General features: G+C 31.8%; 2 protein-coding genes and 1 long non-coding RNA gene across 5 annotated transcripts; all 3 read right to left on the bottom strand.

Moving 5' to 3' along the window:
• Positions 1–1,819: 1,819 nt before the first annotated feature.
• On the bottom strand, positions 1,820–7,175 carry LOC114747798 (zinc finger protein 4-like). Of its 3 annotated transcripts, none has more exons than XM_028936146.1 (2): positions 6,973–7,175; positions 1,820–2,995 (listed from the first exon to the last, which is right to left on the bottom strand). In XM_028936146.1, the coding sequence occupies exon 2, from the start codon at positions 2,899–2,901 to the stop codon at positions 2,086–2,088; it is 816 nt and encodes a 271-aa protein (XP_028791979.1). In that variant the 5' UTR covers positions 2,902–2,995; positions 6,973–7,175; the 3' UTR covers positions 1,820–2,085. The 3 variants fall into 3 exon arrangements, with proteins under 3 accessions (XP_028791979.1, XP_028791977.1, XP_028791978.1); XM_028936144.1 differs by lacking the exon at positions 6,973–7,175 and adding an exon at positions 4,550–4,812; XM_028936145.1 differs by lacking the exon at positions 6,973–7,175 and adding an exon at positions 4,603–4,812.
• A 13,414-nt stretch (positions 7,176–20,589) lies between these two features.
• LOC114747803 (pentatricopeptide repeat-containing protein At5g39680-like) lies at positions 20,590–22,741 on the bottom strand. The gene has a single exon (XM_028936150.1). It carries the CDS (start codon positions 22,739–22,741, stop codon positions 20,621–20,623), a length of 2,121 nt encoding a protein of 706 aa, XP_028791983.1. The 3' UTR covers positions 20,590–20,620.
• A 45-nt stretch (positions 22,742–22,786) lies between these two features.
• LOC114747801 (uncharacterized) lies at positions 22,787–23,634 on the bottom strand. Its single transcript, XR_003740413.1, has 2 exons — positions 23,202–23,634; positions 22,787–23,067 (listed from the first exon to the last, which is right to left on the bottom strand). It is a non-coding gene; the product is annotated as an uncharacterized LOC114747801 (long non-coding RNA).
• Positions 23,635–24,146: the final 512 nt, after the last annotated feature.

The raw sequence follows: 24,146 nt of genomic DNA, 5'->3' as shown, positions 1-24,146 counted from the left end.
ATAATAAAGTTTTAAACAAGCCAATCTTTTTTTTTTTGGAAAAAAAATTCTATGCAATGCAATTGATTTAAAACTATATTCCATTTACAGATAAAATTCAAATAATAGTTATGTGTTAATTATTCACATTATGTTCGCTGCCAAAAAATTTATTCATTCAACTCAGTCTATTAAATATTAATTCGTTGTGCCATTTAATTCAAAGTCAAAACTGTAATTCAAAACTAATAAAATGAATAAATTTTAATCGACGAGAAACCATAATTCCAAGAGATCGTTGGGAAGTGTCGGAGCTTCATGATAATAAAAATTATGTAAATTGAGTCGTAATGAAATTAAAATTTAAATTAGTAAATGATATAATAAAATAGCTTGTTACCCAAAAAATAAATAATTATCATCCATGAATTAATTTGAAACCATTACACATATTCTAATATAGTTAACCAAACTCACATATTTTTGGCTATCATTAAAAGAAAATTGAAATTTACCCAGGCAGCTCGGTGAAAGTTTCCTATTAAGGAGAATCTGATTATGTGCAGGTTCAAAGTCTGAAAGAGAGATGAACTGGGGAGAGCTTTCTCTTTAAGTGAAAGAATCTAGGTCCATTTGGATTGATGTGAAATGAGAGGTGTGAAAGCATAAATATAATTAATTTTTAACCAGCAGGATTAGGTCTAGTGGAAAGGGCTAGTCTCTCATAACATGAGTACTAAGGTTCGAATCCCCGCTGGAAGAGGTGCCCACATTTGGTGCCTGATAGTACCTCAAATATGGATTACCTTTAATAGGAGGATACCTATACTTTAGCAAAAAATATATATAATTAATTTTTTAATCAAAATTGAACTAATTACCAATTATAACATCTGTGAAAGTTGCCACTCAAATTGAAGACTCATTTATATCAATCTACTCATTTGGATGTTTTTTTATAAATTATAAATAATATAATTATGCTCAGTTAAAATTTCTTCAAGGAAATAAACGTGTAAGAAATATATTTTTTAAAAATACATTATTATTTATAGAGAGGGTGAGTGAAAGAGAATGAATAAAAAAAATGTTATAATTTGTGCAGAGACATAATCAATTCGGGGTAAAAATAAAATAAAAAAGCTTTAAAATTTTAGACATCTCCAGAATATAATTTATAAAAAAGAACCAGACTTATTTAAAAAATTGTAACTTGTATCGAGGGTTGGAGAGGGTAAGTTATAAATAGTTTATTGATAAAAAAAATGGCATGGCATGAAATGAAATTACAAATTAACTTGCCACATTAGCGTGCCTAGGTGGAAGCACATAATTGTAAGTTTGCACCTCAGCTTTATTATTTTTTCTACATATTAATAATGTAGAAATGGAATATCTTTTTCTTACTGAAAAATATTATTTGGGAAATACATGTGGCATACTAGTTGCCCCACCATAGTTTTTTTTTTTTTTAAAAAAATAATGATGGCATATGATTTAATTAAAGAAGATAAGGAGGCAAGTAAAGAGGATTAAATATCCAAATTATGCCTCAACAACTGAAGACAGCAGTGACTGACAAGTGAGCCAACAAGTTTGAACAATGCTGCTGTCCATCAGTAGCTACTACATTGCTCAGTAGGCTTTGACTTTTGGGGATTTTAATGACTCAACTCCATTTCTGTCTCTCTGATCAAGAAACTTGGCTCTTCAGTTCTGTACACCAGAGCTTTTATCACATTCTTCACAGACAGAAAGTTTGGTGATCATTGGAAGTTCATGAACAAGTATGCTTCATAATGGAAACAAAAGATGAAGAAACAAACTGGAAGCTCAGAAATTACAGTAAACAAAAGCATGATTTATATAACAAGCACATAAGCTCTCAAAGTGTCATCTCAGAGCTCTTATACAAGGAGAAACAAGGAGTGAAACACCAAAGCAGAAATTCCTAGGAGGAAGGCAGGAAAAAAAAAAAACTGATGGAGAAAAAGAAAAAGAAAAAGAAAAGCCCAAACAGTGTTAAAAATCAATCTGGCAATCTTGCCACTGCATCCAAGTCTTACTGTACAAAAATATGTAAATTAAGTTGATAAGCCAACTCCTTCATAGTTTCAATGTTAAATCTGGTGTTGAGTCCTCTTGCTCAAGGTGTACTTCCGGATTCACTTCTGCAAAACTCAAATTTGAACTTCCAGTGACCACAAACTTCTGATGATGATGTTGGTGATGATGAGTATTATCATTATCACTTGCCTCTCCAACCTGCCGGAAACTACCAGGCCATAGCAGTTCTGCCTCATCATCCTCCATGAACATTGGCATCCCAACATGCCCTTGATCGAATCTTGCATTGCTTTTAATCTCGTAAGGCCTCATCATTGATGGTGAAAAGCCATGGTGGAGTGAGGAGTGTGCTTTTATTCCTAACGACCTGAAAGAGCCATGAAGAGGGAGGGATGCTAAACTTGCATACTTCTCAGAGAAAAACCCCATTCTCATAGCTCTCTTTGCTAGTGTTCTTTCCCTCTTGTGTGCATTCTGGTGGCCACCGAGAGCCTGTGAGCTGAAGAACTTGCGCTGACAGTAGTTGCAAGAGAAGACTCTTTGGATGGTGGCTGATGTGGTTTGAGACGCAGGTTCATTACTGCTCTCACTGGTGCTTGAGAATGAGAGTCCTATGGAGTCTCTAGCAGGGCCTAGCGCGCTGTTATTAGAGCTAAGAGTTAAGTCAAGTGAAAGAGGATCTGAATTACTTAGTTGAAATACTATGGTGTTTGTGTTGTCTGACGCGTTGTGGAGGCTGTCACTAGAAGGACCTGCAGATATTTCATGAATGAATATGTTGGATGCAACCTGGCTGCTAATTTCAGATTCATTTTCCGCAGAAGCCTCCACTTCAAGATCCAAGTTAGGTCTCATGACTTGGCTATGCTTAAATTGCACGGTGATAAGTAAAGCAAATGCAGCAATCAACCATCAGATTAAGAGCTTGAAGCTGAAGAATTACTTAGTCCTGGAATTTGGAATGCAATGAATGTTCATTAGTTATACGTAGTAAGCATCAAAACAAGAAATTTCAGACTCAAATTAATCTGAGGAATAGTTGCAGGGGATTCTAACAAATCTGACGTGAATCGTATGTAAAACAATATATCCTCCAGAGAGAAGATACATAAAAATAGAGAATACAAATTGTCAAATTCTAGGAAACCCAAGTGAGACATAACTGAATTTCAGCATGAGGTGAAAACAATTCAACATCACATATTAGTCCTGGAGTTAGCTGCAAACTTCCTTTATCTAGCATGTCTAACGATTTTTTTTTTTTTTGGGGGGGGGGGGGTTTAAGCATGTCTTATGGTTAAAGCGCCTTGATCATGAATTTTGATGGCCGGAAGTAATTCCTTCTGTATAGTCTCTTCTACCATTAGGGAAGCAAGGTTACTCATGGTGGCTGAAAGCAACAGAAGGAGCTTATGTTTATGGCGGAAAGCAAAAGATATAGGCATCTTATTACCAGCAATTGGACATATTATATCAGCGAACATACCCAGATCAGTAAAAGATACCAGCAAAACCAACTTTGCTGGTATTTAGTTTTCCTTTTTTTCACCTTTTTCTCAACATTCGTTGAGCAGAGGTTGATATGAAATAAGTTCATGGATTTGTGATGTGGTAAATCAAGAGATAAATTGCAAATTTCAAAACAAAAGTCACATCTAAAGATCTGCGGCTCAAAGGGGGATTTTTGATGCAATACAAATTGATCATGCTTTTCATAAACAAGTTCAGCATCATCAATCCCCCAGGATCCTTCCTATAACGTATTCTATTTATTCTGAGTCGTGCAGGATCCTTTTTTTCCCCTTTGGCAAAGAAAAACCCCAAAAAATGATCAGACCCATCTGTTTTAGAATTGTATGGGAACTAATTACCAAGGAGGCAGGCATGGCATGAATATAGATTTACACTAGCATAAAGTTCTATAACTTTTCAACATGACTTGTGTAAACAAATCTGATCACAGATGTTTGTTCAGGTCTTTTAGTAACAATCTGACCTCAAATCAATCTAGAATCCAAGATTTTCCAGCAACGCAAAAATGACTTCAAGAGATTCACCATCACAATTGATTGTGCTTCAATCCATTAACAATGAAAAAGAAGAAACCTCGACTCCTAGTTTAAGGAGGGAGAAGATAACATCTCTAGTACCATTTACAAAAACAGAGAACTGCATGCACATGCGAATCCTGGGACAGCATTATCTGGACTTTTATATTACATATGTAACAAAGACGGAGTTTTAAGACACAAAGAGTCTTCTATGGGATATTCCAAAGTCTAAAAATTTCTTGAGAACGCCTGTCGAGAGAAAGAGAGTTGGGTAGTGGAGGATAAAGACAGAACCGAAGAATGGGTTTTAGAAGGTTTGAACATAGAATCAACAAACTATATTCCTCTATTCAGGGATTCTAACTTATCTAAGAACCAAGATAGACAATGGAAAACAAAACAAGAACACAACGAGTAGAGATATAAGCATGACTGTAAAGAAGGAGTATTACATATCCTTTCAAGTTTGAAGATCAGTTGGAAGTGGCTTGCTTTCGAAAATCACCTGAAAACTGCTTTGAAATTGGAGACATCTACTTGCAGTGTTGCTTGTATGGCTAATTATCAAAAGACAAAACAGGTTTGAGTTTTCTATGTTTCCGGAACATTAATAGAGGGTAAGATGAGAGGAGATTCCTTTTTCATTTTTTAGTTAACTGAAAAAGGTTCAAACATGGAGAAAGAGTAAATGGGGAGAGAGAAAGTGAGAGAGACAGACAGAGAGATCGTGGGTATTGATGTTTAATTATGGGAAAGCAAAGGTGAGAAGGGAGTGCAGGGTTGGGGGGACAGTGGTGGGCCATCAGAGACGTTAGAGGAAGGTCTTTGATAAATTTTCCTTGAAAAAGGTTAAAAAGCATAAAATAGATACTGTAATCCAATAAAATATTAAATATTTTGATGGCAACTAACATAATGAGATATGTTCAAGTTTCAAATTGCGTGATTGTAAAATGTTATATAAAATTTTTGAGTGAATAGATTCTTCATTTCAATAACTACTTTTTTTGAAGAACAAAATCATTTTGAAGATGAATTGATGACTGAGGAAAGAGTAGTGCTTTTCAAAAGGTTTTGCTGGATAATATAGTTGACTGATTTCAATACATAGGTTCTCGAAGAGAATTCTATACTTCTCTCGGATACATATCATTTATATGCATAAATTAAAAAAAAATCAATATCCATATATAATTTGCAAGTCATACTAGTCATAAGTAATAAACAATGGCAATAATATATATAAATTCCTCTTTAAAATTTCATCCATATATATGTGTGTGTGTGGACAACACATAGAATTTTAATATAAATATATCGCATAATACATACATATATACATACATATAAAGTATCCTATTTGCACAGGATAAATAAAATGCCTCTACTGTTTTCAAAGTCTGAGGCATTGTACCTCTTCTTTGTGGACTTTTGGACTTTTACAGAAGCAAACAACTGCTCCCTCCATATACAACTTCAAACCTTTCATTTTTTTTTTTTGACCGAGAACTTCAAACTTGAAACTATATAACACAACTGGGTTGTCCAAAGAACGAGAAAAAAATAGAAAGCAAAAAGATTTCCGCCCCCCCCCCCCAAAAAAAGAAGAAGAAGAAGAAAATTCTAAAGTGTTTCAGATAACTCCACAATGCATGGGTCAGCTTTCATAGTTTCATATTTGGTTCCATCCATCACGTCCATCATAACCACTTTCTTCATCTTATTCAGACCACAACATCTATTATTCATATACACATACTATACTATACTATATTATACTTGAACATCATCTGTTTCCCCTGTCTTCCTTTTATTTTTAGTTATTCTTTAAACTTAACAACTCCACTCTACATAAATAATAGAGCACATATCCTCCCCCGCCGAACAAACATTTTATATTATGAATTATTGTGATCACTTTTTCCCCTTTTCCTTTTCTTTTATATTTATACCCTTATATTCTCTGCAATTTTCCTACTGGATGATGCCCCTGTCTTTCAACATTTAACTGTAAAGTGACACAACAGTTGAAGCAACTAATCATTAATATATAGAATTTAAAGCAAGGTTGAAGCAACTAATCATCATTTATCATCACAAGTCTAGCTCTTATGGGCTCAATTTTTTTTTTTTTCCAGATTTGGTGAATCTTATTTAGAATAACTTCACAAAAGAAAGCTCAAGCTCCACTACAACCACAATTTTATTAGTTACCCCTTTTCAAATAGCAATCAAATTCCCCGCAACCCTTCAATAGAGAAAGAGAAACCCAAAATAGGATACTGTTGTTATTTTACTCCTCTGTAATTTTGATATGATTTTCTGCACTCACAAAAATAACTGGGCATAGTACGTTCGGAAAAAATGAAGAGGGAAAAAGAATGCACATAAAGAAGAACAGTAATACCATATACTGATATACGATCTAAATATAATTATTTGAATTAATTTATAAGAAAAATCCACCTATGTCACCGAAAGACAACAGAATTAGCCCCCACTTATCCGTTTTTTTCCTTGTCTCTCATCACTTTCAGCCACCTTATTGTTTAGAGGAATTAAATTCATATGTAGTCACATTCTATTTAGCGCTTCTCATATGAATGATTACATGGCTTTACAAGAACCCCAAACGAATTTTATCTTATAAAAACCAACTCCTTTGATGCTCAATATTTTTTCCAGGATATGGTGAATCTTTTATTGACAGCCTAATCTTCAATACGACAGTAATTTCACAAGTTGTCTCGTACAAATTTTTCTCTAGGGAAATTACTCAAACAGGTAGCATGCATAAACAATAACAGTTTAAATTAGTGGTCCTTTGTTCAGCTAGCCAAAGAGGATAACACTAAGAGCAATCACTTGTAATTACCTAGAACATGGGAAGCCATGTTGAGAGATGACAAATCCTCTTAATCCACCAAAGCAAAAAGGGATTGGAAGGCTTTTACACACCCACCATGGCCTTCAATCTCTATCACTAGTAAGCTGACAATTTTCGTTGGAGCACATAATGTGATGATCCATTTTTTTCTCCACTCGAAATCATAGGAGCATCATGGCCATAACTCCAATGTTTGAACCTTCTTTTTGTTGAATTTGAAGCGAACCCCTTTCTTCTTTTCTCTTCTTTCATCCTCATTGAATTTCAGCCACGCGAGTCTCATCAGCAGATCAGCACACCAGAAACAATTGGGTCTCACGCATTTCTCATGCTGAGCTTTCCAGCAATGAAAAGAAAATTCGCAAAATTTTGCTTCTTTTTCCTCTTCTGTTTACATTTTTTTTTTTGACAAAAGAAAAATCTGTAATTTATTTGTTCCTTGCCTACAAATTCACGAATATTTTAGTCAAAATCACTTGTTACTTGCCTGCACTTTTCATCACTAGAACGCCATTTCGGTGTAATTTGGGTATAAGCTATAAAAAATCACATCAATAAACTATGAACAGTCTCATCTACATTAGATTATATCCAAAGCACAAAACAGGAACAAACAATATCATTTTTTTCAATTAAAAAAAAAAGGAAGCAAACAGAGAATGAGTTCAGTGCTTTTCAAGACTTTTGTGGGGTTGCTAATTCAGATTAAGGTAGAAGGACGGGGAAAATCAGCTTTTCCTTTACAGAATCTCGACTTTTGAAGCCGAAGTTGAGCTCCATGGCAGTTTAATTAATATATACCATTTATTACTCTTTTTTTTTGTGCTATTTGAAAGTAATATAATACTTCCGCTCCTAATTATAAAACTCTGTTTATAGATTATAAATAAAATCTTATAATCAGGATCGGAGATAGTATTATATAATTATTTTTGTTTACATCAACAAGAAGTTAAATCTTAGCCTCAAGTCTTCAAATGGCCTAATCGTGGAGAATAAATGCTATATATATATATATATATATATATATATATATATATATAGAACATTTGATTTGATGTAAATTCAAAACAATCTTCCGTGTGAAATAATTTTTTAAAAAAAATAAAGGGAAAGCATTATCTTAACGTATCAAAGGAACAAGCATGCATGATTTTAGATTTTCGAATTTTGAGATTCTATTTGTTAATCCATTCCATCATCGACGTATTAAAATAAATAATTGTACATTATGACCAGTACGGACTCCTTCGTACCCAAATGAAAATTTTAAAAAGCAAGGACACATGTTATATTCCATTCACTTAAATTTATAATAAATTATAGTATACTTCTCTTATCCTTATTGTAGGAAATAATCATGGAGTTAGTATTGGTGCTAACTATAAGATTTATTTTTTATATTTATTAATTTTTTTAATCATTCTTATTGATACTTTCTTGATTATAATTAAGCATACGAGAGAAAAAGGATATTAAGAAAAATTATTAGCATATTTTAGGAAAAAAAATTTCATAAACTAGCTTGCTTAACTTTTTTAATATAATTAAATTAGTTAAATAAGTCTTGCATTAAGGACAATAAGAGTAAATTAGTTTTCTAACTAAAATACAGTACTTTATCTTTTAATTAATAGTGTAATTTGTGTAATGAATAAAATTTAAAAATTAAAAAAAATAAAAAGATTGAAACTATAATTAAAAATGAATGGCATAAAGACTTCGAATTAAACATTGAGAAAATCATAAAAAAAGACTTTAAAAATAAAAAAATTATAAATAGAACCTCGTTAAAATATTTGTATTGATTTTGACAACAATTAATAAGCAAATGATAACAATTTTGTGAATGGGTCATTATATGAAAACTTTCAATTTTTAAGGTCTTTTTTTGCCATTTTTTCTTAAACATTTCATGTGAATGTTTCAAAAAAAAAATTAATTTAAAATTTGTTGATATAAATAGGTTTGTCTTAAAATTTTTCAATAGTAAATTTCCCACAAATCTTCCACTAATTTTCATAGACTAGGGATCTAGTTGAAGGCTGTCGCTCGGCAAGGTTCCATTAGTTGAAGTGGTAAAATATTAAAATCCCAAATTGCATATTAACTAATCTATATGTGACACCATTATTATTGTGCTTTTTGGCCTATCTTCCTATCACCCGTTTGTGCTCCACTTTAATCAACAAAAGTAGCTTGTAAGATAATCTTAAACAAGTTTATTTAAAGCAAATCAACATTAATGTGTATATACATAACAAATATATTTTGTGAATAATTATCTTGCAGCTAGTGCTATATTTTGATGAGCTATTCTAAGGTAATTGTTTTTCAATTCACTAAAATAGACACTATATCTTATTTAAAAGATGTTGAGTCTGTTACTATTTAATATAACTGTTATTAATGAAATAAACAACATTTAATGAAACATTGTTGTTATGCTATACATGATACATATGTGGAAAAAAATTATTCAATATATAAATTATGGATGGAGAAATATGTTAGAATTTTGAATGGAACCTAATTTAATGTGTACATATGTCAGTTTATAGATTCATTCTAATTTTATAAAAAAAAAAAAACCAATAAAAGTCAATGTATACCAAAAGGTTTGTCAAATAATACATAATATTGGATATTTGCCCAAAAATATTTTGAATAAAGTTCAAAAGATCTCACACTTCTTGAGACAATTTTTTTTTTTTTGAATTACAGAAGTCTGTTGCAGGTAAAAATTGAATTCAACCTACAACCTCCTACGTACAAAAAGAGCATTTCATATCATTAGATTTTATTTAATTGAAAGAAATTTTTTGACTTGAATTTTGGATAAAAGTAGAAATCCTAAAATTAAAAGTACAAAGTCTCAAGCTTTTTTTTCCTTCTTTGTTCTGTTTTTTTGAAAAAGAAGAGCTTTCTCTATCAAAAAGCCAAGAATTTTGCTTTGAAATGAACCTAGCAGTGGGGGAGAGAATATGAATGTCGAGAAATGAACATAAAGAGAAAAGCACTTCGTGTAATGGGATGACAAGGCAAGTGTTTATAAAAACAACCAACTTATCCTACAAAAACCCACTTTCCCATTAAGAATATATCACTTGGATCTTCAAATATGCTTCATGCCTATGCTCTAGTTTAAAGTGAGAATCATAGTTGAGGACCCAAGAAGATTAGAAATATTTACCACACGAATCTTAAAAGGAAGAATTAAAATAAGGTCCCCAAAAAGAGAAAATAATGACAAAACAAGTCTTAGAAGTTGTCATTCTCTACCCTGAAACTTGTCATTATAATTGCTTATGTTGTTATTAAGATTTTTTAGTTTTTTTTTTTTTGAGAGCTCATTGTTGTTCTCCCAATCTTAAAACTTATTTGGAATTATCTAAAATCTAAAATTTTAAATTCTTAAAAAATTATCACCTTAAAATAATATTTTAGAAAAAAGCCATTCAAGGACTCGAATAAATTTATACTAAGGATATCAAGCTTTATAATTCTCCGTTGATGAATGTTATATGCTATATGCTATATCAAGATTTATTATTTAGAAAACATTTTAATTTATAGATTTTATGAAATTTCACCTATAGAAATGCACAGGGTGTTAAATGCAATGAAAGAAATTACATAAAGTTTATAAAATTATATAATTTAAAAATTAACGGATTTTATATTTAAGGATGAGTGTTTACAATAAATCAAGTTATAAGGATCCAATTCAAACAAAATAAATTATGGAGACCTGATAAAAATTGAGGTAAACTTTAAGAACATGAGCATTAATTTCTCCTTTAAAAAATTACAATTATTTCCAATGGAACAAATATTATCAGGTTTTGGAAAAATACAGCAATTTAAAATTTAAAAGGGAATAAATATATTCACAAGTTAGAAAATTAACTGAAATTCCCCACAAAGCAAATCTGAATTATATACAGTTAATTGGAGAATTAGAATCATAAGCACATGTCAAAAGGGGATTAGTCTTTTGAACACTTGCAAAGGCCAGGATTAAAAAGTAGCACAGAGTGGTGGGGAGGGAAAGAAAGCAGGTGCATGCTTGTCAAACCCAAAGCAAATTTTTATTATTATTATTATTAATATTATTACTATTATTTATTATTAAGTATATTTTTTAATGAAGAATAGTACTGTCCTGTTTTGTGTTGGGTTCTGGCACATAAAATAAACAGGGTTCCTATAGACTGGGGACATGCCTATTAATTAGGCAATTAAGGCCTAAGCACATGTTTAGAGATAATTAATCTGAACTGACAATACCTTCGTCCAATGAAACTTCAACATTTCATCGTATCCACGTGCGTTTCATCTTTGTTCCCTACCAAAGTGCGGTTTCATTGGAATTGGGATTTGATTTAATTAACACACTATATGTGTGCCAATCTGGTGCTTAATATAATTTATAAGTCACTCATATGAGAGGTTTTTTCTTAAATATTTAATGATTGTTTTTCAATCTTATTCTTATTTAATCACTATAAAAATAAAAGAGAGAAATGTGAGAATCCTTTGTAAACATAGAAAGAAAAAACTATGATAAAGATAAATTTGAAACAATTTAACTATTTATATAATGTAATTTTTGCAATGTGAGAATGAATTATAAGTAGGAATATAAACACATACACCTAATCAATTTAAGCACCGACAGATGTCACTCTAGAATTTCAATTAATATTAATTTTTTAATCATTTTACCCTCTGTTAATAAAAATTGATGATAGGCCAAGCTTATATTTGCAGAGAGAAAAAAAAATACTTTTGTTGAATATAATTAGATATTAGTTTATTATATAAATGTCTTACATTTAGGATCGGGGGAGTATTTGGTAACTTAAGGGATCAGAGAAAATACATAGTACTTGCTATGTTTTTTCACAAAATCATCAACATTATAATTTGCTACGGATTGCATCATTTTTTTCAGGTACAAATATTTTCTTGCTAGAAATAATTCTGATCAAAACATTAACAAATATTAAATATCGACAATTTTCTTAGTGAGAATTCGAAGATGAAAGAGACTAGGGCCAACCCGTTTTACTAGGTGCAACTCTCGTTAGTAATGCACCACCTTTATTTGTCACTTCATATATTCCCATTTTATTATATTACCAACAGTTCTTAATATATAAACTATAAATTAAATATTATATTATGAATTAAATCTAATATGATATCTATAGTTTATGAGGCATGCCTTCGGGCTTAGGTTATCTGAGGAGAATCCCTTCTCTTCATAGAAAGAAGATAATGTAGAAACATGCTATTGTCTTCCTTCTCTTAATTCTGTTACAATCCTCTTGTGGATACTAAGGCTGTGTTTGGGTGACACCCCAAATCATGATTTGGAGAATAAATCACTCAAACACCCACTTAAAAACCAAAACTATGGTTTTGGGCCAAAATCATGGTTTTGGAAAAAGCAAAATTTTTTTGCTTTTGGAAAAAAAAGGGAGAGTGTGAGAGCCTATAGGATATGTATCTTGTTATTTTTTTTATAAACATATTTTTTATAAATATATTTAATCTTATATTTTATAAATATATATACATATTAATTATTTATTAATTATATTATCTTATGTATTATTAATTATGTTAATAAAAAAATATATTATTAACAATTTTATTCCTTCAAATTAAAATATATCATAAAATCTATTTTTTCTGTAATTATCATATTAATTTATGTCTTTTTTTTAGTAATTTGTATATATAAAAAGTACTTCTGATAACAACTATCCAAACACTCTCATTTCTCAAAATCACTTTTTCATAAAATCTATTCTTCCCAGAATCTATTCTCCCCAGAATCTATTCTTCAGAATCACTTTTCCAAATCACGGTTTGGTTTCATCCAAACACACCCTAAGACTGCAACTAACTCGGTCTCTATTCAGATTTTGTAACTTCAGGGTTAAGACTCTCCTTCATGACCTGCACAAGTAGATGAATTTTTTATCGAAGTAACATTTTCACGAGCTCCAAAGTACATAAATAACAATTTATAAATTCTTTTTACTCTATTTACAAATTTGAATTATTTAATTAAAGGAATTCAAATAAATTAGCTAGCTCTAACCAACAGGACGTACATCCTTAAAATATTAATGTGTAATATTAGTTTATAAAAAAGTAAATTAATTTCACAAAAATGATAAATTAAATGAATAAATTAAATTAAAATCTTATAATTACAATTATATATTAGTGATCGCGAGGAGTATTTTATGATATGATTTTTTTTAAGACTAAATTTCGATAAAACAATCAACTTTTTGGGGTTTCTTGGAAGATATGCTTATAAATACATAATTGACTTTAAGAATATTTTAAGACATACTACGTATATGTCCGTGTTTCCGCCGCTTATCACACTACCCAACACTAGCCGCCTCTACCACTCACCGCAACAACAAATATTTTATTCATTTAAATATTCCATAATAAATCAAATCAATATAGTTATATATATATATATATATATATATATATATACGTACACGACGTGAACAGCAAGCTGCACTACTGTTTGAATGAGATTCCAAATTTGAATTCGATGTTTAAATATTTGTCTAATAATATATATAGGAGAGAATTTAATTACTAAAAAAATCTTAATGACAAGTAATTAATATGAACACGCTGTTATTTTTATTTTAAAATTTGTCTTTATATACTTTTTAATTGTTAATAGACTTTAAAATTAAATCTCTTTCCTGAAACTCGATTGTAACTCTCTATAATATACAGACACACATAATAAACAGAATTTATTAACAAATTTATCACATATCCCCCTTTGGGTTTTGTGTGTTTTGAAGATTTTCAATTCTACACTTGTTCATAATAAACAAGAAGTCTATATTTAGTACCTGATAATATCTTGATCAAAATTATCTTTAATATGAGTAGGGGTTGTTTGGACAATTCCATAAATATTTTTCAGAAGCACTTTTTTACAAATCGAGACAATTCCCTCCACATATTTATTTCGTATACCGTAAAAATATTTTTAAAATCATGGTTTTGTTTCTACCTAAACATCTCCGAAAATGGGAAAAAAAACTAAGAAGCCTAATGGTTATTCGTTAGAGGCAACAATGTCTATCGGAATCAGGTTTAGTGGCGTATAAATTTATATATATATATAAAAGCATGCTTCCGTTTGGCTAATTATATTATTTACTGTCACGTCAGGTGTCACCCACATGTTAATGATTCGAATTTTGATATCCACAACTTGGAATTGTTGTATATATCTTTTAACTAAACTTATTTGCCATTATGAGTCCACTAGTATGGTGTTGGGATTGGCTAGTGAGATACCGATCGATGAGGCCTTGGAGCTGATCGAAATATGAAAGATGAAACTCCACTTTGCCTCTTATTATATAAAAATGAGGTTATTCCAAATTAAACTATCTAATGATGATTTAGCAGTCATTATACAAATCCTCTTACATTATTTCTCCGAATCTGTTGTAGTGGTGGCTGTTGAATAAGTCTCAAAATAATCAACTTGTAGTTCAATCTTAGTCTTTATGGAAACTATGGGAGACTTATTTGCATTGAATTGATATTTTTGGACACTTTTGGAGGGACAATAACAAGTATTATCTTATTATTATATGTGAAGTGGGTTACACAGATTGTGCGATATCATTCTTTTTTTAAAAAAAAACCAAAATTTTTATATAAATGGTTAATCAAGAAATTTTATTTAATAATTGTATTGAGTATTTTTTTATGCTACCTGATCTGCTATCTTCTTACTAGCGCCAAACTTTTTTTTGTATATACCAAACTATTTCAAACGATTTTCTATCACTTTTTTTCAATAGAAGCTACTTCCTCATATATGTTTATTAAAAAAAATTATTTATTTTTTGGTGCTTGACCCCACACTCACATATCAATATCCTGTCTCATCAATTAGTGCAATTTTATACTTTTGTTTTCTTTTTAAGCCTAATATTCAAAACCATGTAATATTTCTAGTCTTATACTACTCTTCTATTCTTTAATATAAAATCTAGTCAACTAATTTGAGTAAATTAAGAATATTAATTAATAATTAGTCAATATGATATGTTTTTTCAAAACACTTTATATATTTTTCTTAATTTTTCCCCTCCATCTCCTATTTAATTATTGTTGAGAGAATATCAATAAGATTTAGATTGAAAAAAATTGGTAAACTTGCAAAATAGGTTTTACATATAGAACTAATATCAACTCTCTAATTAGATCTTATATTAAGGACAAGAAGAGTAGTTTTTTTGGTTACATAGGCTTGTAATAGTTTTGATATAACCTTCATTTTATCTTTTTAAACATTTTCCGTTCACAAATAACTCTATAGTCTTTCTCCATTTAAACGATACAATTTGGATTGGAAATGTGATGTCTCCATTAATGTCATCATTATTTTGCATAATTGATTCAAATATTTGAATTTTGTCATCTGTGAAATGATATGTTCTCCCATTTTAACCTCCAATTTACTTCTAACTTGTCTCTTGTTAAAATTATAATGCATATATTTTGTATGACTCCCAATCAAGTGGAAATGCTTCAACTCCAAAGTCTTCTCTTGACTTGGCCAAAAAAAAAAAGGTTTATATCATGAGCAAAAATTATACACTCTAGGATTTGTTCTTATATAAGCCGAGTTATAACATTTAAGATTAGGTTAAACAAGTGAGAGTTTAAAAATGACCCTAATGTAGGCATATCTTTATAGTAAAATTTTTTGTCTCACCCCAGACATTCTTGCATTATGTTGTACGACTTTAATATACAATATAAGCGTTTTTATTTTCCAAAATTCTGAAAACCATGCATGTTGATTAGGGGTAGAAACAGACCAAGCCAGACTTCACCTTTAACAGGCTAGACACGTGGTGAGGCCTGTTGGCTTGAGCTTGACCTGTGGCCTATGAAAGGCTTTTTATTTGGCATAGGCCTGGCCTGGCCTGTGGCCTGTGGCCTATTTAGAAGCTTGCATTTATAACAAATTTCAAACATATATAAATCAATTCAAAATTACAATAATTCAATTCAAATTATCCAAAACAAAAACAAAAAAATATGAAATAATTAGGAATAGGAATAGCCGAATGGGAATAGCTTGAGTGACCTTGGTTAAATTTCAGTATTTGTAAATTTACAATTTAACCTAAAACAAAAAGGCCCAGGCCTCTTGACAGGTCTAATAGGCTTATTATTAGGTCTGAGCCTGATCTAATAAGGTAAATAGACCTTTTTACAAATCTGAGCCTGCTCTTATATTCAAATAGGTTAGGCCAGGCTAGGCCATGTACAGATCAGGCTACAGGCTCTTGACAGGCCACTTGACATATTTTTACCCTTACTGTTAATACATGAATTTAGGCCTTTTCCAAATTAATAAAAACTAAGTGTTTTCTTTTACTCTCATATTTTTTTAATTAATTTTCTAATAAATAAATCGATTCTGTTATATATCATGAATCCAAATGGGTTCTGAAAACTGCACGTCACCAAACTCAATTTGTGTTCAGTCACTCTTTTGTATAATTTCATTGTATCACTTATAAGTTTCTCTTTAAGTGAATTAACCTCTTAAATTAATATGAAGCGACAGGCATTAGTTAAACCAAGGATTCAAAGAAAATGGCAAAGAACAAAAAATACCCGTTCGGAATTGGGTACATTTAGAAAAACGATTTTAAATTTTTAAAAAATAAATCTTTGTAGTTGAATATTTTGACCTGTAATTTTCTTCTCAGATTAAATTTTTTGAAAAATTATATATATTTTTTAATACAATCAACTCAAATTGAATTTTCAATAGATGGCAGGACAGTATTTAGCCCTTTTTCTTCTTGAAATTGGGCAGATAACTTATAAATCCTAATCTCTGTTCAATAGAGAAGTCTAAGGGCCTTCTGTTTTTAATCAGGCCTTTTCTTATCTTACTCAAGGGAAATAAAAACAGCCCAATTAAACCCCTTCAAAAGAGACGATGAACTGGGCTCCTATCTTAGTGGAATTAGGCTGGTCTTCCACTCTGAAATACTGTTATTAGTCCAACTACTTCGAAACAAGCTGCACAAAAAGCCTTTGTAATGACCCAAAAAAAAGAAAAGAATAGTTGTTTAAAAAAAAAAAGATTGTGTCCAAAGAAAAAAAAAAGGGAAAATAACACTAAAATACCACTTGAATTCCAAAAAGACAAATAAGGCACCTGAATAAGCAAAATGACAAAGAAGGCATCAGGTACCAATCTGGAATTTTGATTTTTGGCCTAAAGACTAAATTGCCCTTATTGTGTTTGAAAACTGAGGAGATAGAGAAAGGTAGAAATCGCTTCCTCCCAGCGAAAGCAATTCCCCCCACTCGGAGAAAGAGAAACTGCCCCCACTTGGTGAAACCAATCCATCTACTCGGTGAAACTAATCCCTCCCCTCAGTGAAACCGAATCCCTCTACTCGATGAAACCAATCCCTCCACTCCACGAAACCGAACCCCCTCCAGTTGACGAAACTAAATCCTTCGCATCACTATTCTGTAGAGATTGTTGATTTGGTGGGTTTTAGTTGTGGGAAAGAGGATTTGTAGTGAGAGAGGGAGTGAACCGAAGCAGAAATCAGAAAACAATGGCAAGCAATTACGTAACGTAACTGCTGTCATATGCCTACTGGTTTTTGGTAAATCCCATTACGTGAATGGTAAATTTTACTATACATGTAGTTAATTATGAATTTTACAAAATACATATTGTGATTTACAACTTTTGTAGTGAAAGTGACTACTTTGTTAATGGGTTTTGCAACATGTTTTCAGGAGATAAACAACTTGTTTGTAAAACTAATAAAATTTCACGTTAAATTTGACAAAACGTATAGTGGGATTTACAACTTCCGTAGTAAAAATGACCACTTATTGAATGGGTTTTGTAACTTGTTTTCAAGGGATTGTTTCTAAAAACTAATAAAATTTCCTACTAAATTTGACAAAACACATAGTGAGATTTACAACTTTCGTAGTGAAAATGATCACTTCTTCAATGGGTTTTGTAACATGTTTTCAAGGGATTGACAACTTGTTTCTAAAAACTAATAAAATTTCCTACTAAATTTGACAAAACACATAGTGAGATTTACAACTTTCGTAGTGAAAATGATCACTTCTTCAATGGGTTTTGTAACATGTTTTCAAGGGATTGACAACTTGTTTCTAAAAACCAATAAAATTCCATGCTGAATTTTACAAAACATAGAGTGATATTTACAACTTTTGTAGTGAAAATTACCACTTCTTAAATGAGTTTTGCAACCTCTTTTCAGGGATGAGCAGGTTGTTTCTAAAAACCAATAAAATTCCATGCTGAATTTTACAAAACATAGAGTGATATTTACAACTTTTGTAGTGAAAATTACCACTTCTTAAATGAGTTTTGCAACCTCTTTTCAAGGGATTGGCAACTTGTTTCTAAAAACCAATAAAATTTTATGCTGAATTTTACAAAACATAGGGTGATATTTACAACTTTTGTAGTGAAAATTACCACTTCTTAAATGAGTTTTGCAACCTCTTTTCAGGGGATGAGCAAGTTGTTTCTAAAAATCAATAAAATTTGACGCTGAATTTTACAAAACACACAGTGATATTTACAACTTTTATAGTAAAAATGACCACTTCTTAAATGGCTTTTGCAACCAGTTAATTTAACGTGACTACAAAAGTTGTCACTTTTATTAGTTTTTACAAACAAGTTGTTTATCTCTTGAAAACAGGTTGCAAAACCCATTAACAAAGTAGTCACTTTCACTACAAAAGTTGTAAATCACAATATGTATTTGTAAAATTCATAATTAACTACATGTATAGTGAAATTTACCATTCACGTAATGGGATTTACCAAAAACCAGCAGGCATATGACAGCAGTTACGTTACGTAATTGCTTGCTATTGTTTTCTGATTTTCGCTTCGGTTCACTCCCTCTCTCACTACAAATCCTCTTTCCCACAACCAAAACCCACCAAATCAACAATCTCTACAGAATGGTGATGCGAATGAGTAAGATAATAGCATTTCCAACATTCTTCTTTCCTTCTTCCCGCATTTCATCAGCATCGGTCTTCCTCTCTCCTTTCTCTCACTGCGTCGGTCTTCCTCTCTCCTTTCTCTCACTTTCAGCGTCGGTCTTCCAGCATTTCATCAGGGCATTTGGGTCTTTTGACCGAAAATATGAATTTCAGATTGATACCCAGTACCCTATTTGTCATTTTGCTTATTCAGGTGCTTTATTTGTCTTTTTGAAATTCAAGTGGTATTTTATTGTCATTTTTCTAAAAAAAAACAAACAAAGAAGAATAACGCTTAAAAAATATAAGCGAAAAAGACGTAACACAAGGCGTGGCGTTTATATTATAATAGACTCAAACCACATTATTTCGTCTGATATTTTGATCAAGTATTTGACAAAATCCATTTTCTAAGTGAACTAAGGCACCGTTTGGGTGACACCCCAAACCATGGTTTGGGGACCCAAACCATGGTTTGGGTGATAAGTCACCCAAACACCACCCCATTTTGCCCAAACCATGGTTTTGGGCCAAAACCATGGTTTTGGCTCCAAAACCATGGTTTTGAAAAAAGCAAAATTTTTTTACTTTTGGAGAAAAAAGGGAGAGTGTGAAAGCCTATAGGATATGTATCTTGTTATTTTTTTTATAAACATATTTTTTTTATAAACATATTTAATCTTATATTTTATAAATATATATACATATTAATTATTTATTAATTATATTATCTTATGTATTATTAATTATGTTAATAAAAATATATTATTAACAATTTTATTCCTTCAAATTAAAATATATCATAAAATATATTTTCTCTGTAATTATCATATTAATTTATGTCTTTTTTTTAGTAATTTGTATATATAAAAAGTGCTTCTGATAACAACTATCCAAACACTCTCACTTCTCAAAATCACTTTTTCATAAAATTTATTCTTTCCAGAATCTATTTTTCTCAGAATCTATTCTCCAGAATCACTTTTTCAAACCACGGTTTGGTTTCATCCAAACACACCCTAAATCAGTTTTGCTTTTGGCCCAAAAAACCCAAGTATACCGAAACAGCTTAGGGACTTCTTCATTAATTCTCCAATCGAACCAGCTAGTGCATTTTTCTATGCATAAAATCTCTTTCGCCTGAGACGCACACTTAACTATTTATGCTTGATTAACAAGAAGTCTCCTTTATTTTACTTGAAAGGAAAATAAAACAAGAAGTCCCTTTTCCAGATTAACAGCAGCCTCTTGGTTGTAAGCCGCTTCAGATATCGCGTAGAGTACCTGCTTTGGTTTAATACAAGTCGCTTCTAATTGTAACATAAATTTGGAAAACATATTCTCTTCTCACCCATCATTAGAAATGGACAAGAAAGGCATTTTCTAAAGAAAACAATTAATGCCCCAGAAACTAAGTGACTCATTTTGGATCATGCAATTATAAAACTTTTGTAGGAGGAGACCTGTATACCCTATAATGTACCACATTCCACTCAGAAAACCAAAACTGAAAAAAATCAATAATTTGCTACCAGTGATCTGTGCAAGTACAATACCCGTCTTGGAAATGATGGAAACGGTTAGCATCTCTAACAATTATCAGCCTGTTTGTGACCTTTGCAATTAGTTTTACAGCATTGTGGCAATCATCACACATCCTAAGGTTTTTTATCACACGGATTGGTGCTGGTGAAGGAATTTTCACGAGGCCATAAGCTATGGCCAGCTTTTCACTGTGATAACTGAGATAACCTTCTTTCTGCTCATCTTCCACATCATGCAGTACAACATTAGTATCTGGTACATACCCCAATGGCTTAATCATTGCCAACAATTGTTGGACCTTCTCAAAAATTTGACTGGAATCTGGATGATTGCTGACTTCTGAAAGAAAAACGTGTGTATCATTTCTAATCCCAAGCCAACTGGCCCCAGGTTCCTTCTTGATGTTTCTGTCCCTCATCAGTTTTCGAATATTTGCAACTCCATCCCACCTCCTTGCCTTGGCATGCATGTTTGATAGCAGTGTATATGTCCCTACATCATGAGGGTCCATCTGTATAACATGTGCTGCAATTCGTTTTCCCAAGCCGTAATTTCGATGAACATGACAAGCATTGAGCAAAGTGCGCCAGGCAACAACATCCCACTTGACTGGTGTTGTCTTCATGAAGTTCTCAGCTTCTTTGAGAAGACCAACTTTGCTCAAAAGTGCAACCATACAGGTGTAGTGCTCCAATCCTGGTTCAATTTTGAATTTTTTCATTAGATGATCCAAATAGTAGAACCCTTCTTTTACAAGGCCTAAATGTGCGCAAGCAGAAAGAACCCCAACAAAAGTTATGCTGTTTGGTCGTTCTCCAGAATAAATCATGTCCTCAAACACTTTTAAAGCTTGTCTACCAAGCCCATGATGGGAGTACCCACATATCATAGCATTCCAAGTGATGGTATCTTGATACACCATATCTGAGAACACATTATATGCTGAATCAATGCTGCCGGTCTTGGAATACATATTTATCAAAGCATTTGTGACAGTTAAATGATTCTTAAAACCTGCCTTCTCAACCCGAGCATGTAATGTATCACCATGGCTCAATAATGCTAGACCTGCACAGGCATTGAGCAACACTGAGAAAGTACACTCATTTGGCGCAGTGTCCTTAAGATCCATAATTCTAAATAGGTTCAGAGTTTCCTCAAAATGGCCATTCTGCAAGTAAGCTGTCATGACTGCTGTCCACGCAACCACATTTGGATTTTGCAAGCCATCAAAAACTTTTCTTGCATTCCGGACTTCTCCACATTTACCGTACATGTCTATCATTGTGCTACTAACAAAGACATCAAACTTCAGATCAGATTTCAACAATTGGGCATGGATTTGCAAGCCTAATTGCAAATTCCTAATATGAGAACAAAAGCCAAACACAGTAACATAGGTGACATTATCCCAAGCTACAGACTGGTCCATCATCCTTGCTAAAACTGCTTCAGCTTCCCTTGCATAACCAGATTCTAAAAGTGCATTCAAGATAGAGTTGTATGAAAAAATATCATAACCAGGCACTGCATCCAAAATCTCCATTGCTAATTCAACGTGAAAACACCTTGAGTACATATGAATAAGGGCATTCTTCACATATTGATGAAACAACAATCCGGACTTTAATAGATACCCATGACATTGCTTTCCCTCTTCAACTCTCCCACTATCAGAACAACAAGATAGAACTGTAGTAAAAATATACTCATTAGGGCATGAATTTTCCAAGGTTACCAAAGCTTTAAAAAGTCCAAGTACTTCCAATTCATCCCCCTTATGCAAATATCCTGCCATTAAAGCACTCCAAGATACTACATTCCTCTTGCGCATTCTATCAAATAGCTTTCGAGCGAGTTGTATTTGATTACATTTGACATATAGGTTGATCAATGAATTTATCTGAGAGATGTCACTACCTTTTGAACTTTGATTCCTAACAACCAACTGGGCATGAGCAGTTTTACCGTGTTTTAGACTTTTAGTATCAGCTAAGACTTTCAAAAGCTTAACCAGGTGTTCTAGAGATGAAAATTGTGGGAGGTATCTACCAAATGTAAGGGTGAGTGGTGGAAACTTTAGGGCAAGCAGTGGTTTAGCCATGGTAATATAAATCTGCAACTTGTCATATAATGCATGCCAAAAACATTGCCAGGAAAAATTTGAGATATGATATTAGTATAATCAGAACACGGTAGTCAGAAGAAGGGCTATAGAATGGAAAGAAATAACAAGACAAGCCCATTACAATAGCAGGGAACCGGTTACATCATTTCTAATGCACCAGCTGCCTGAGCTAGTTCGAAGCAGGCATGTATCCAGATGCAGTTGTTGCAAACTAGGAATCCCTTTTAACTTAACAGAAGATATCAATCGAAACCCTGCTTCTCTTGCCTTACCCAGCATAGCCATGATCCAACACTTCACTTCTGCATTTCAAAGAAATATATTTAATGCACATGAAGCAAAGTGAAATATCATAACTAAATAAAACCAAAGAGGAATGAGTTATGAGTTTATATCATAACTCAATAAACAATGTAGATTGTAGACATAGGCGGACCTGCGTTTCATTCAGCGCCGGCATACTGAAATATCTGAAACATGCATAGTTTTTATAATACCCTTTCAATTTTTGTTCCAGATACCTTGACACAACTCAAGCCACATCATGTACAAGATCACACATCACAAATACCTTGATAATTTTCTAAACTGATGATAATATAAAGAGAATCATAACCAGAATGCCAATGCACAAGAAATCTAACATTGCAACAAAACCCAAAGCATACAACTCGTTAGTAATCAAAATGAAGAGGGCAGAAGCATAATAGCCAATTAAACACCATTCAAGCAAAAACTACAAAAAAACTCAACCTGTAGATATTCCCACATTCAAAGGTTTTAAAACAAAGCAAGAAACATCTACGCATGGAACAGATGACGCGGTAAAAAATTTAAATCTAGATTCAAAGGCAGATTGAATGAATCGATCTCACCGGATTTTGGGAGTGGAAAAGCCCTAGGGTTTAACCTTCTTCACTACTTGCCGAGAACAACGAAGCAGATAACGGCGGAAGGCGTCGGATGGAGGGTGGAATTATAAATTATACTATTCTGTTAACAATATTTAGTTAAAAATTATTCCGTTATTTTTTTTTAATAAAAAACAATAAAGATAGAATAAATGTATTTTTCTATTTCTTTTAATATAAAAACCACTTAATCAATTTGAGTAAATTAAAAAAATTAGGTAAATTAATCAATTATAACAAATATTACCTAACTTTCCTAAACATTAGATTATATAGATATATTAATTTATTAATTAGATAAATTAATTTGAAAAAAATGATAGAAATAAGAGACAAAGTAAAATGATATTATTTAAAATTAAAACTAACCTCCCAATTAACTAAAACCGAAGGCTGTATTTGGTTCAACCAAGAAAAAGAGCGCGAAGCTGTGTTTGGTTCAACTAAGAAAAAACGAGCGGAGGGATTTC

This window comes from Neltuma alba, unplaced genomic scaffold (assembly GCF_004799145.2).
Source record: "Neltuma alba isolate B1F8T4 unplaced genomic scaffold, ASM479914v2 tig00005462_pilon, whole genome shotgun sequence".
NCBI lineage: Eukaryota > Viridiplantae > Streptophyta > Magnoliopsida > Fabales > Fabaceae > Neltuma > Neltuma alba.
The sequence above is the reverse complement of the archived record's forward strand: the minus strand, read 5'-3'. Positions and strand labels throughout refer to the sequence as shown.